Here is a 14,473-nt window from a genome sequence, read left to right on the forward strand (position 1 = left end):
GTCTGTACCAGAGACCAGTGACTAGTCTGTACCAGTAACTAGTCTTTACCAGAGACCAGAGACTAGTCTTTACCAGAGACCAGAGACTAGTCTTTACCAGAGACCAGAGACTAGTCTTTACCAGAGACCAGTGACTAGTCTTTACCAGAGACCAGTGACTAGTCTTTACCAGAGACCAGTGACTAGTCTTTACCAGAGACCAGAGACTAGTCTGTACCAGAGACCAGAGACTAGTCTGTACCAGTGACTAGTCTTTACCAGAGACTAGTCTGTACCAGAGACCAGTGACTAGTCTGTACCAGTAACTAGTCTTTACCAGAGACCAGTCTTTACCAGAGACCAGAGACTAGTCTTTACCAGAGACCAGTGACTAGTCTTTACCAGAGACCAGAGACTAGTCTGTACCAGAGACCAGAGACTAGTCTGTACCAGTGACTAGTCTTTACCAGAGACCAGAGACTAGTCTGTACCAGAGACCAGTGACTAGTCTGTACCAGTAACTAGTCTTTACCAGAGACCAGTCTTTACCAGAGACCAGAGACTAGTCTTTACCAGAGACTAGTCTTTACCAGAGACCAGAGACTAGTCTTTACCAGAGACCAGTGACTAGTCTGTACCAGAGACCAGTGACTAGTCTGTACCAGTGACTAGTCTTTACCAGAGACTAGTCTGTACCAGAGACCAGTGACTAGTCTGTACCAGTAACTAGTCTTTACCAGAGACCAGAGACTAGTCTTTACCAGAGACTAGTCTTTACCAGAGACCAGAGACTAGTCTTTACCAGAGACCAGAGACTAGTCTTTACCAGAGACCAGAGACTAGTCTGTACCAGAGACCAGTGACTAGTCTGTACCAGTAACTAGTCTTTACCAGAGACCAGTGACTAGTCTTTACCAGAGACCAGAGACTAGTCTTTACCAGAGACCAGAGACTAGTCTGTACCAGAGACCAGAGACTAGTCCAGCTGAATGGTTTCCAGTAGAATAATAAAAGTGCTGGCTGACACCATGTGTGGGTAGGTGTCTCTGTGTGTGTCACAGTAGGCCAGAGAGAAGCTGTTTTCTGCTTCGGGCTTCAGCCAGTCAAGCTGAGTAGGAGGTGAGTGTCATAATGTGTGTGTGTTACAATGTGTATGTATACAAGGCAAACAGCCCCCCCCCACACACACACACACACCTTATATTTTGTGGATAAATAGTTGGTGGAAAGTTTCTACCTTCAGGCTGCTAAATATTCAGCGCATCTGTATGTATTTATATGTATATATACACATAAATACATACAGATGCATATAATGCAGTGCATATGTAAGTATTTATATGTGTATATATACACGTACATATGCTTCATCTTATCTGGGGTCGGGTCTCCGGATGAACCCGAGGTGTACCTGGACCAGAGGAGATATGTACTTGAACTCCCTTTGAGACTCCCTCCCAAACCAGCAGAGAACCAGGAACTCAGACCTGGAGGTTCCGACTCTCATGCTGACGGCTTCACACTCAGCAAACCGTCCCAATTATGCTGAAGGTCACGTTCTGAAGGAGCCAACAGAACCACCTCATCATCAGGTGCTATTCTGAGGTCCTCAAACTGGACCCTCTCCTCCACGGCTGGGCTTTGAGATCCTGTTCATGAAAATCACAAACAGGATCCATGACAAGAGACAACCCTGATGGAGGTCCGCTAGACCAGGGGTTCTTAACCTTTTTGACCTCGGGGACCTCGGGGCCCAACTTTTCAAAGTTCAAAGTGGCCCAGGGCCCGTTCAAATATTAGTGGGGCGTCCGAGTGGATCCCATGTGGGGTCGGTGCACAGGCGCGAATGGTTGCGAGTTTCGCCAGGCGGCGCGATAGACGTGAGTGGCGCGTTGCGAAATTTTTGCCAGAGTTGAAATATTTTGGCTTTGGCGAGGCTTTCGCAACTCGCGGGGTTGCGTTGGGGTGCTCCTGCTCTGGTGGCTGTTGGGGTGCTCCTGCGTTGGGGTGCTCCTGCTCTGGTGGCTGTTGGGGTGCTCCTGCGTTGGGGTGCTCCTGCTCTGGTGGCTGTTGGGGTGCTCCTGCTCTGGTGGCTGTTGGGGTGCTCCTGCTTTGGTGGCGTTGGGGTGCTGCTGCTCTGGTGGCGTTGGGGTGCTGCTGCTCTGGTGGCGTTGGGGTGCTGCTGCGCTGGTGGCGTTGGGGTGCTGCTGCGCTGGTGACGCTCCTGCTCTGGTGGCGTTGGGGTGCTCCTGCGCTGGTGGCGCTCCTGCTCTGGTGGCGTTGGGGTGCTCCTGCTCTGGTGGCGTTGGGGTGCTGCTGCTCTGGTGGCGTTGGGGTGCTGCTGCGCTGGTGGCGCTCCTGCTCTGGTGGCGTTGGGGTGCTCCTGCTCTGGTGGCTGTTGGGGTGCTCCTGCGCTGGTGGCGCTCCTGCTCTGGTGGCGTTGGGGTGCTGCTGCTCAGGTGGCGTTGGGGTGCTGCTGCGCTGGTGGCGTTGGGGTGCTGCTGCTCTGGTGGCGTTGGGGTGCTGCTGCGCTGGTGGCGCTCCTGCTCTGGTGGCGTTGGGGTGCTCCTGCTCTGGTGGCGTTGGGGTGCTGCTGCGCTGGTGGCACTCCTGCTCTGGTGGCGTTGGGGTGCTGCTGCGCTGGTGGCACTCCTGCTCTGGTGGCGTTGGGGTGCTCCTGCTCTGGTGGCGTTGGGGTGCTGCTGCTCTGGTGGCGTTGGGGTGCTCCTGCTCTGGTGGCGTTGGGGTGCTCCTGCTCTGGTGGCGTTGGGGTGCGTTGGGACGCAAATGAACACAACTTGTCTGGCGAGTAAACTGACGCGAGTAAAGCGCTACAAATATTCGCAATGCGTTTGGTGTGAACTAAATTAGTTTAACTAATTGATGTCATTCTGGGTTGGATTTGTATTCTATAACTAAATAAAATCCACTTACAGTTTAACAAGCAAAAACCTGATACAGTGATCATCACAAGGACATTTATTTATTATCCGTATGTAAACCTGCACATACAACAATACTTAACAATTCATGGAACATCCATCCATCCATCCATTATCACCCAGGCTTCCCTCTCACCCGCAACACTTTCCAGCTCATTCTGGGGGATCCCGAGGCGTTCCAAGGCCAGCCGGGAGATAAAATCCCTCCAGCGTGTCCTCGGTCTTCCCCGGGGCCTCCTACCAGTTGGACGTGCCCGGAAAACCTCTAATGGGAGGCGAACCACCTCAGCTGCTGACAGCTCATGGAACAAATAAAGTTAATACAATAATAAAGTCAGTCTTAACACAAAAATAACTAATACCTATACTACAGAAATAAACTGTGAAAATGGAAATTTGATAAATAAATAATATGTAGTAATAAAATAAATACATACAAAATATTAAGTTTCAAATTAAATAAACTATATATACATTTGAAATAAAGTGCAAATGAAAATAGCCTTATAATCTTCAAATTAATTAATATATTAATGTGACAGCGTATAACTTGTTACACTGGAGCCCAACGTGGGGCCCCCCTTTTAAAAAATAAAATAAAAAAAGCACCAATGGAGAGCGTAGAAACGCACCCAGATCTGCCGACCCAGCAAGCTATTGCGCTGGGGCAGATGCTGGCGGGAGTGGCAGCGATGCAGCGGGACCAGGCAGAGGCGAACCGGCAGATCCTGGGGGCCCTCCTGGCCCAGGCAGAAAGGCAGACTCATGCCATAGAACAGCTCGCCTCTGGGACAGCTGTGGTGATGCCCTTCAACCTTTACGGGGTTGGCCCTGCATAAAATGACGGCAGCGGATGATGTCCAGTCGTTTTTGGAGACATTCGAGGCGGAGGCATGCGGCTGGCCAGCGGTGGAGTGGGCCTCCTGCCCCTGCTCGCCGGGGAGGCGCAGACAGCAGCCCTGGAGCTGGCCCCGGCAGCGCGGCGCTGTTACGCGGACGTGCGCAAGGCCGGCGGAGGTTCCACGAGGCTACGCTGGGGACCGAAGACCGGCCTTTTGCATACGCGCAACGGCTGCGGGACGCCGCGACGAGGTGGCTGCAGCCCGGGAGCACAGAAGCGTCGCAGGCGGTGGCAGAGAGGGTCATCCTGGAGCAGTTCCTGGGGGGGCTGCCTGCTGAAACGTCGAAGTGGGTCGGCTGTCACCGTCCTACGTCGCTGGAAGCCGCCATCACTCTTGCGGAGGACCACCTGGCGGTTTATTCCGGCGGTCAGGAGGACAGCAGCGGCACGCTAGCTCCGACCCGGCCAACAACAGCCCCACTGATGAGGCTCCTACCGCAGAGCCACTCCCTCGGTTCTCCACTCCTCCCAGCAAAGCATGAAAGATACTAACGCCCGGATTACTCTGTGGTATCTGGCGTTGCAGCCTTTTAATTTCAAGGTGATCCATAGGCCGGGGACGTAGATGGTCGTGGCCGACTTCCTCTCCCGCTCGCAAGGGGGGGGGGGGGGGGGGGGGGGGGGGGTGGAGTAGGTTAGGCCGGATGACAACCTGGCCTAAGTCGGGCGGTGGAGGTATGTGGTGGCTGGGGCGTGGTTATGCTCAGCTGCGGAGGGGTGTGGGGGAGTGGTTCAGGGAAAAGGTGCAGGGAATAGGCCTAATTGCCCTTAGCTGCAGGGAATCAAGGCCTGAGTGTCTCTGCCCTATATATGGGGCATACAGTTGGAGGCGAGAGGAGCAGAGGCACAGTCGAGAGAGTAATAAAGTATATTACGAATCATATCACACATTGCTCCTCGCGGATCTGAGGTTACCCAATCGGTCCGAGCTTCCTTCCCAGAACCTTAAAATAAACTTTGGAGCACACTCTCTGGTCCCCTTTCTTTAAAATGAAAACCACCGACCCGGTCTGCATCTCCAGAAGTTCTGATCCAGACCTCCACGAGACACTGAAGAGAAGTGTCAGCCAAGAGAGCCCAACAATGTCCAGAGCCTTCAGCATCTCAGGGATGTGGATGAGCTTCAAACCTTGAGGGCGTGTTGGTCCGGTTCAGGAGTTCCTAAATCTCCTCAGTCTGGTTGTTGCCTCGGTAACCGCGGCTGCATGCCCTCCAGGCCTCCTTCTTCAGCTCCTGGTTCCAACACATGTCTGTACACATGACATCTATTCATCTGTCCATCCGGGGAGAGGGATCCTCCTCTGTTGCTCTCCTGAAGGTTTCTTCCCTTTTTTCCCTGTGAAAGGTTATTTTTGGGGAGTTTTTCCTGATCTGATGTGAGGTCAAAGGTCAGGGATGTCGTATGTGTACAGATTGTAAAGCCCTCTGAAGCAGATTTGTAATTTGTGATATTGGGCTATACAAAATAAACTGAATTGAAACTGAATTGAACAGCAGGTTCTCAGGTTGTCTCCCATCACTGATAACCTTCTGACCACATCCCTCAGGCTCTGCACATGGAACCGTCCACCTCCCCAGCCAGACCTCCCCAGTTCATCCTCACGACCTCACTGTGTTTGTTATTGTTTCTGTGTGTTTGTGTATGTTTCTTGTTTCCGTAGATTTCTTATTAGGGTCCTCGTGACGACTTCGTCGTAAAGGAACCTATTGTTTTTCGTGTAATTATTATTCTCTAGCAATGAAAGTGTTTTTGGGGCCTTTATCATATCCCACAAGTTGTTAAATTTGACATGCATATCAGGACTGGTGAACATTTTTATAATTTAGAGGTCTCGCATTTGGGTACAAATAAATTTCTTAGACGTAAGACCTTGATAATGCTTCGCTGTGAAGGTTGTATGGACTCGTTGAAGGTCGGCGAGTTGGAGCATCGGCGAAGTTTGATCGGCGAAGTCTGATCCTTCGCCGTGACCGAATAAACATGCTCGAAACGTAACTTAGCACACACATTTAAAGTCAAAGATGTAGTTACCTGATACAATTGTAATGCTTCAGAATGGCAATATGGCTCGATAGCGCGCCCTACAAATATTAATTTAAACAGCCCCAGCGCTACGTTTCACTTACATTTATGAAACTAGGTAGGCATATGAAAAACATGTAAACTGAAAAGAAAGTCTCTTGGGACCATGCTCTAAACGGTACCGGAAGTCAGCCATTTTGAATTTTGTGTGATTTTTCCATTAATTCTTGTGTATTTCATGCCACTATAGGTTACTAAACTCCTGATGAAGGGAATTTATCAGATACACTTCAAATGTATTATGTTGATGCATGTTGTCTCGGGCCGTGGACACAGTGGATACAGCAAGTGGTGGACTGTTTGCAGTATAGTATAATTTCCAGCATCACTCCATGCAAGAAAAAAACGTCTAACTCACAGACGCTTACTCGACGGTCGCAGACATTGTTGGCCGCGTGAGCCGGCGTCCGGCCGGTACCCCCGAAGACGTACGAGGAGGAACGAGGACCCGCAGATCGCTGCTTGAAGCTTGAATTGTTTCTGTCTTTCCCATTGTTCTTAATGTGTTTCTCATTGTTCTTAATGTGTTTCATATTGTTCTTAATGTGTTTCATATTGTTCTTAATGTGTTTCTCATTGTTCTTTATGTGTTTCTTATTGTTCTTAATGTGTTTCTCATTGTTCTTAATGTGTTTCATATTGTTCTTAATGTGTTTCATATTGTTCTTAATGTGTTTCTCATTGTTCTTAATGTGTTTCATATTGTTCTTAATGTGTTTCATATTGTTCTTAATGTGTTTCTCATTGTTCTTTATGTGTTTCTTATTGTTCTTAATGTGTTTCTCATTGTTCTTAATGTGTTTCATATTGTTCTTAATGTGTTTCTCATTGTTCTTAATGTGTTTCTCATTGTTCTTAATGTGTTTCTTATTGTTCTTAATGTGTTCTCATTGTTCTTAATGTGTTTCTTATCGTTCTTAATGTGTTTCTCATTGTTCTTAATGTGTTCCTTTGTGTTTCTCATTGTTCTCAATGTGTTTCTCATTGTTCTTAATGTGTTTCTCATTGTTCTTAATGTGTTTCTTATTGTTCTTTATGTGTTTCTCATTGTTCTTAATGTGTTTCATATTGTCCTTAATGTGTTTCTCATTGTTCTTAATGTGTTTCTCATTGTTCTTAATGTGTTTCTCATTGTTCTTAATGTGTTTCTCATTGTTCTTTATGTGTTTCTCATTGTTCTTAATGTGTTTCTCATTGTTCTTTATGTGTTTCTTAATGTTTCTGTGTGTTTCTCATTGTTCTTTATGTGTTTCTTATTGTTCTTAATGTGTTTCTTATCGTTCTTTATGTGTTTCTTAATGTTTCTGTGTGTTTCTCATTGTTCTTAATGTGTTTCTTATTGTTCTTAATGTGTTTCTTATTGTGTTTCTTATTGTTCTTAATGTGTTTCTTATCGTTCTTTATGTGTTTCTTAATGTTTCTGTGTGTTTCTCATTGTTCTTAATGTGTTTCTTATTGTTCTTAATGTGTTTCTTATTGTTCTTAATGTGTTTCTCATTGTTCTTAATGTGTTTCTTATTGTTCTTAATGTGTTTCTTATTGTTTCTGTGTTTCTTATCGTTCTTTATGTGTTTCTTAATGTTTCTGTGTGTTTCTCATTGTTCTTAATGTGTTTCTTATTGTTCTTTATGTGTTTCTCATTGTTCTTAATGTGTTTCATATTGTCCTTAATGTGTTTCTCATTGTTCTTAATGTGTTTCTCATTGTTCTTAATGTGTTTCTCATTGTTCTTAATGTGTTTCTCATTGTTCTTTATGTGTTTCTTAATGTTTCTGTGTGTTTCTTATCGTTCTTTATGTGTTTCTTAATGTTTCTGTGTGTTTCTCATTGTTCTTAATGTGTTTCTTATTGTTCTTAATGTGTTTCTTATTGTGTTTCTTATTGTTCTTAATGTGTTTCTTATTGTTCTTAATGTGTTTCTTATCGTTCTTTATGTGTTTCTTAATGTTTCTGTGTGTTTCTCATTGTTCTTAATGTGTTTCTTATTGTTCTTAATGTGTTTCTTATTGTTCTTAATGTGTTTCTTATTGTTCTTAATGTGTTTCTTATTGTTTCTGTGTGTTTCTTATCGTTCTTTATGTGTTTCTTAATGTTTCTGTGTGTTTCTTATTGTTCTTAATGTGTTTCTTATTGTTTCTGTGTGTTTCTTATCGTTCTTAATGTGTTTCTTATTGTTCTTAATGTGTTTCTTATTGTTTCTGTGTGTTTCTTATCGTTCTTTATGTGTTTCTTAATGTTTCTGTGTGTTTCTCATTGTTCTTAATGTGTTTCTTATTGTTCTTAATGTGTTTCTTATTGTTCTTAATGTGTTTCTTATTGTTCTTAATGTGTTTCTTATTGTTTCTGTGTGTTTCTTATCGTTCTTTATGTGTTTCTTAATGTTTCTGTGTGTTTCTTATTGTTCTTAATGTGTTTCTTATTGTTTCTGTGTGTTTCTTATCATTCTTAATGTGTTTCTTATTGTTCTTAATGTGTTTCTTATTGTTTCTGTGTGTTTCTTATCGTTCTTTATGTGTTTCTTAATGTTTCTGTGTGTTTCTCATTGTTCTTAATGTGTTTCTTATTGTTCTTAATGTGTTTCTTATTGTTTCTGTGTGTTTCTTATCGTTCTTAATGTGTTTCTTATTGTTCTTAATGTGTTTCTTATTGTTTCTGTGTGTTTCTTATCGTTCTTTATGTGTTTCATATTGTTCTTAATGTGTTTCATATTGTTCTTAATGTGTTTCTCATTGTTCTTAATGTGTTTCATATTGTTCTTAATGTGTTTCTATTTGTTCTTAATGTGTTTCTCATTGTTCTTAATGTGTTTCATATTGTTCTTAATGTGTTTCTCATTGTTCTTTATGTCTTTCCCATTGTTCTTAATATGTTTCTCATTGTTCTTAATGTGTTTCTCATTGTTCTTAATGTGTTTCTCATTGTTCTTAATGTGTTTCTTATTGTTCTTTATGTGTTTCTCATTGTTCTTAATGTGTTTCATATTGTTCTTAATGTGTTTCTCATTGTTCTCAATGTGTTTCTCATTGTTCTTAATGTGTTTCTCATTGTTCTTAATGTGTTTCTTATTGTTCTTAATGTGTTTCTCATTGTTCTTAATGTGTTTCTCATTGTTCTTAATGTGTTCCTTTGTGTTTCTCATTGTTCTTAATGTGTTTCTTATTGTTCTTAATGTGTTTCTCATTGTTCTTAATGTGTTCCTTTGTGTTTCTTATTGTTCTTAATGTGTTTCTTATTGTTTCTGTGTGTTTCTTATCGTTCTTTATGTGTTTCATATTGTTCTTAATGTGTTTCATATTGTTCTTAATGTGTTTCATATTGTTCTTAATGTGTTTCTATTTGTTCTTAATGTGTTTCTCATTGTTCTTAATGTGTTTCTCATTGTTCTTAATGTGTTTCTCATTGTTCTTAATGTGTTTCTCATTGTTCTTTATGTGTTTCTTAATGTTTCTGTGTGTTTCTTATTGTTCTTAATGTGTTTCTTATTGTTCTTAATGTGTTTCTTATCGTTCTTTATGTGTTTCTTAATGTTTCTGTGTGTTTCTCATTGTTCTTAATGTGTTTCTTATTGTTCTTAATGTGTTTCTTATTGTTCTTAATGTGTTTCTTATTGTTCTTAATGTGTTTCTTATCGTTCTTTATGTGTTTCTTAATGTTTCTGTGTGTTTCTCATTGTTCTTAATGTGTTTCTTATTGTTCTTAATGTGTTTCTCATTGTTCTTTATGTGTTTCTTAATGTTTCTGTGTGTTTCTTATCGTTCTTTATGTGTTTCTTAATGTTTCTGTGTGTTTCTCATTGTTCTTAATGTGTTTCTTATTGTTCTTAATGTGTTTCTTATTGTTCTTAATGTGTTTCTTATTGTTCTTAATGTGTTTCTTATCGTTCTTTATGTGTTTCTTAATGTTTCTGTGTGTTTCTCATTGTTCTTAATGTGTTTCTTATTGTTCTTAATGTGTTTCTTATTGTTCTTAATGTGTTTCTTATTGTTCTTAATGTGTTTCTTATTGTTTCTGTGTGTTTCTTATCGTTCTTTATGTGTTTCTTAATGTTTCTGTGTGTTTCTCATTGTTCTTAATGTGTTTCTTATTGTTCTTAATGTGTTTCTTATTGTTTCTGTGTGTTTCTTATCGTTCTTTATGTGTTTCTTATTGTTCTTAATGTGTTTCTTAATGTTTCTGTGTGTTTCTCATTGTTCTTAATGTGTTTCTTATTGTTCTTAATGTGTTTCTTATTGTTTCTGTGTGTTTCTTATCGTTCTTTATGTGTTTCTCATTGTTCTTTATGTGTTTCTTAATGTTTCTGTGTGTTTCTCATTGTTCTTAATGTGTTTCTTATCGTTCTTAATGTGTTTCTTATTGTTCTTAATGTGTTTCTTATCGTTCTTAATGTGTTTCTTATTGTTCTTAATGTGTTTCTTATCGTTCTTTATGTGTTTCTTATTGTTTCTGTGTGTTTCTTATCGTTCTTTATGTGTTTCTTATTGTTTCTGTGTGTTTCTTATCGTTCTTAATGTGTTTCTTATTGTTCTTAATGTGTTTCTTATTGTTTCTGTGTGTTTCTTATCGTTCTTAATGTGTTTCTTATTGTTTCTGTGTGTTTCTCATTGTTCTTAATGTGTTTCTTATCGTTCTTTATGTGTTTCTTATTGTTTCTGTGTGTTTCTCATTGTTCTTAATGTGTTTCTTATCGTTCTTAATGTGTTTCTTAATGTTTCTGTGTGTTTCTCATTGTTCTTAATGTGTTTCTTATTGTTTCTGTGTGTTTCTTATCGTTCTTAATGTGTTTCTTATTGTTTCTGTGTGTTTCTCATTGTTCTTAATGTGTTTCTTATCGTTCTTTATGTGTTTCTTAATGTTTCTGTGTGTTTCTTATTGTTCTTAATGTGTTCCTTTGTGTTTCTCATGGTTCTTGGAGTTGTTCTGTGAGTTCTGCTGACCTGGGAGCTGCTTGTCTCCTGCTGCCGGGGCGATGCGAATGTACGGCGTGGTGAGCTGGGTGATGATTATAGCAGCTGTTCATCCAGGAAGGCATGCAGAGAGACAGAGAGACAGAGAGGCTGAAGCAGTTTGTTTTACTGAAGCAGAAATATTAGTAACACACCTGAAAGAGAAGTGTGTTAATCAGTCAGTCAGTCAGTCAGTCAGTCAGTCAGTCAGTCAGTCAGTCAGTGAGGCATTAGTCATCAAACAAGCAGAGACGAAGAGAGACGAAACAAAAAGTATATATACATATATATATATATATATATATATATATATATATATATATATATATATATGTATATATATATGTGTGTGTATGTATGTGTATATGTATACATATATATTTAAATGTGAATCCATTATATTGGTTATCATGCATATTAAGAAAATATGAATTTGACATATCAAGAACTGTGAAGTATCTAAATGTTTATATTTATATGTACACATTACTTGATATATAATTAATTCCTAATACATGTTGATTGAATATAATGTGAATATTTACTATCATCACTTTGACACCCTGAGCTTCAATGAACTCCCATTTCAGAACAAACTGTGTTTCTTTGTCTAAAGTGTCCAGTTAACATTCAGAAGACGTTCAGCTCTCCTTTAAATTCACATCAGCTCCTTTCACTGTTATCGCTGCAAGGCATCGTGGGTACTCTGGAAGGGAAGGGGGAGGGGCTGGGGGTGTGGGTAGGACTCCCCCTGCTGCAGAGTGACAGGTGCCAGGGGAGCACTAGAGCCAATCAGCATCTGATGTAGTTAGCCACCAGAAATGTGCTCCAATAAAAGCTGATTAAAGCCAGAAGTCAATAAGTGTGTGTGTGTGAGAGTGTGAGTGTGAGTGTGTGAGAGTGAGAGTGTGTGTGTGTGTGTGAGAGTGAGTGTGTGTGAGAGTGTGAGTGTGTGAGTGAGTGTGAGTGTGTGTGTGAGTGTGTGTGTGAGTGTGAGTGTGTGTGAATGTGAGTGTGAGTGTGAGAGTGTGAGTGTGTGAGTGAGTGTGAGTGTGAGTGTGTGTGAGTGTGTGTGAGAGTGTGAGTGTGAGAGTGTGTGTGAGTGTGAGTGTGTGAGTGAGTGTGAGTGTGTGTGAGAGTGTGAGTGTGAGTGTGTGTGTGTGAGTGTGTGTGACAGTGTGAGTGTGAGTGTGTGTGAGAGTGAGTGTGAGTGTGAGTGTGTGTGAGTGTGTGTGAGTGAGTGTGTGTGACAGTGTGAGTGTGAGTGTGTGTGAGAGTGAGTGTGAGTGTGAGTGTGTGTGAGTGTGTGTGTGTGAGAGTGAGTGTGAGTGTGTGTGAGTGTGTGTGTGAGCGTGAGTGTGTGTGAGTGTGAGTGTGTGAGTGTGTGTGTGAGTGTGTGTGAGTGTGAGTGTGAGTGTGAGTGTGTGTGAGTGTGAGTGTGAGTGTGTGTGAGAGTGTGAGTGAGTTGGTGTGACAGTGTGAGTGTGAGTGTGTGTGAGAGTGAGTGTGAGTGTGAGTGTGTGTGAGAGTGTGAGTGTGAGTGTGTGTGAGTGTGAGTGTGTGTGAGTGAGTGTGTGTGACAGTGTGAGTGAGTGTGTGTGACAGTGTGAGTGTGAGTGTGTGTGAGAGTGAGTGTGAGTGTGAGTGTGTGTGAGTGTGAGAGTGTGAGTGTGAGTGTGTGTGTGAGTGTGTGTGAGTGTGAGTGTGAGTGTGAGTGTGTGTGAGTGTGAGTGTGAGTGTGTGTGTGAGTGTGAGTGTGTGAGTGAGTGTGAGTGTGTGTGAGAGTGTGAGTGTGAGAGTGTGAGTGTGTGAGTGTGAGTGTGAGTGTGAGTGTGAGTGTGTGAGTGAGTGTGAGTGTGTGTGTGAGTGTGAGTGTGGGTGTGAGAGTGTGAGTGTGAGTGTGTGTGTGAGTGTGAGTGTAAGTGTGTGTGTGAGTGTGAGTGTGTGAGTGAGTGTGAGTGTGTGTGAGAGTGTGAGTGTGAGAGTGTGAGTGTGTGAGTGTGAGTGTGAGTGTGAGTGTGAGTGTGTGAGTGAGTGTGAGTGTGTGTGTGTGAGTGAGTGTGAGTGTGTGTGACAGTGTGAGTGTGAGTGTGTGTGAGAGTGTGTGTGTGTGTGAGTGTGTGTGTGAGTGTGAGTGTGTGTGTAAGAGTGAGTGTGTGTGTGAATGTGAGTGTGAGTGTGTGTGAGAGTGTGAGTGTGTGTGACAGTGTGAGTGTGAGTGTGTGTGAGAGTGTGAGTGTGTGTGAGTGAGTGTGTGTGACAGTGTGAGTGTGAGTGTGTGTGAGAGTGAGTGTGAGTGTGAGTGTGTGTGAGTGTGTGTGTGAGAGTGTGTGAGTGTGTGTGTGAGTGTGTGTGAGTGTGAGTGTGAGTGTGTGAGTGTGTGTGTGAGTGTGAGTGTGTGTGAGTGTGTGTGTGAGTGTGAGTGTGTGTGAGTGTGAGTGTGAGTGTGTGTGAGTGTGAGTGTGAGTGTGTGTGTGAGAGTGTGAGTGTGAGTGTGTGTGTGAGTGTGAGTGTGTGTGTGAGTGTGAGTGTGTGTGACAGTGTGAGTGTGAGTGTGAGTGTGTGTGAGAGTGTGAGTGTGAGTGTGTGTGAGAGTGTGTGTGACAGTGTGAGTGTGAGTGTGTGTGAGAGAGTGAGTGTGAGTGTGTGAGAGAGTGTGAGTGTGAGTGTGTGTGAGAGTGTGTGTGACAGTGTGAGTGTGAGTGTGAGTGTGTGTGAGAGTGTGAGTGTGTGTGAGAGTGTGTGTGAGAGTGTGAGTGTGAGTGTGTGTGACAGTGTGAGTGTGTGTGAGAGTGTGTGTGAGAGTGTGAGTGTGTGTGAGAGTGTGTGTGAGAGTGTGAGTGTGAGTGTGTGTGAGAGTGTGTGTGAGAGTGTGTGTGTGTGTGACAGTGTGTGTGTGAGTGTGAGTGTGTGTGACAGTGAGAGTGTGAGTGTGAGTGTGTGTGAGAGTGTGTGTGAGAGTGTGAGTGTGAGTGTGAGTGTGTGTGACAGTGTGTGTGTGAGTGTGAGTGTGAGTGTGTGTGACAGTGTGAGTGTGAGTGTGTGTGAGAGTGTGTGTGAGAGTGTGAGTGTGAGTGTGTGTGAGAGTGTGAGTGTGAGTGTGTGTGAGAGTGTGTGTGAGAGTGTGAGTGTGAGTGTGAGTGTGTGTGACAGTGTGTGTGTGAGTGTGAGTGTGTGTGACAGTGTGAGTGTGAGTGTGAGTGTGAGTGTGTGTGACAGTGTGAGTGTGAGTGTGTGTGAGAGTGTGTGTGAGAGTGTGAGTGTGAGTGTGTGTGTGAGGGAAATAACTGTGTTGTTAGCTTGTTTATCTGCTCAACAGCTCTCTGGATGTCCGTAGAGTCATTAGCCTGGAGTTAGCGTAGCATAGAGTTCAGTGTGTGCTATATTTGTGCCTGTCTGTCTGATGCTAACTTTTCACCTTTCAAAATAAAATAGTAAACATTTCAAAAATCAGGCACATCTTGTCCCAAAAAGATGCAGAAAAGCTGGTTCACGCGTTTGTTACTTCCAGACTAGATTACTGCAACTCCTTATTATCAGGCTGCTCTAATAAGTCTCTTAAGTCCCTCCAGTTGATCCAGAATGCTGCAGCTCGTGTACTCACAAAAACTAAGAAAAGAGATCA

The 14,473-nt window shown here is 42.7% G+C and overlaps 1 protein-coding gene across 6 annotated transcripts in view; it reads right to left on the minus strand.

The window, feature by feature from the left end:
• LOC117749412 (receptor-type tyrosine-protein phosphatase mu-like) overlaps window positions 1-14,473 on the minus strand; it is a 205,962-nt gene that overhangs the window by 74,162 nt on the left and 117,327 nt on the right. For 4 of the 6 annotated variants that reach the window (XM_034559934.1, XM_034559933.1, XM_034559932.1 and 1 more), the window contains exon 18: window positions 10,840-10,914. The exons of the other annotated variants lie outside the window; for them this stretch is intronic. In XM_034559934.1, coding sequence (XP_034415825.1) covers window positions 10,840-10,914 — 75 coding nt within the window. The remainder of the gene's footprint in view (window positions 1-10,839; window positions 10,915-14,473) is intronic. 6 annotated transcript variants of the gene reach the window in all.

This window comes from Cyclopterus lumpus, chromosome 20 (assembly GCF_009769545.1).
Source record: "Cyclopterus lumpus isolate fCycLum1 chromosome 20, fCycLum1.pri, whole genome shotgun sequence".
In the NCBI taxonomy this organism is placed as follows: Eukaryota; Metazoa; Chordata; class Actinopteri; order Perciformes; family Cyclopteridae; genus Cyclopterus; species Cyclopterus lumpus.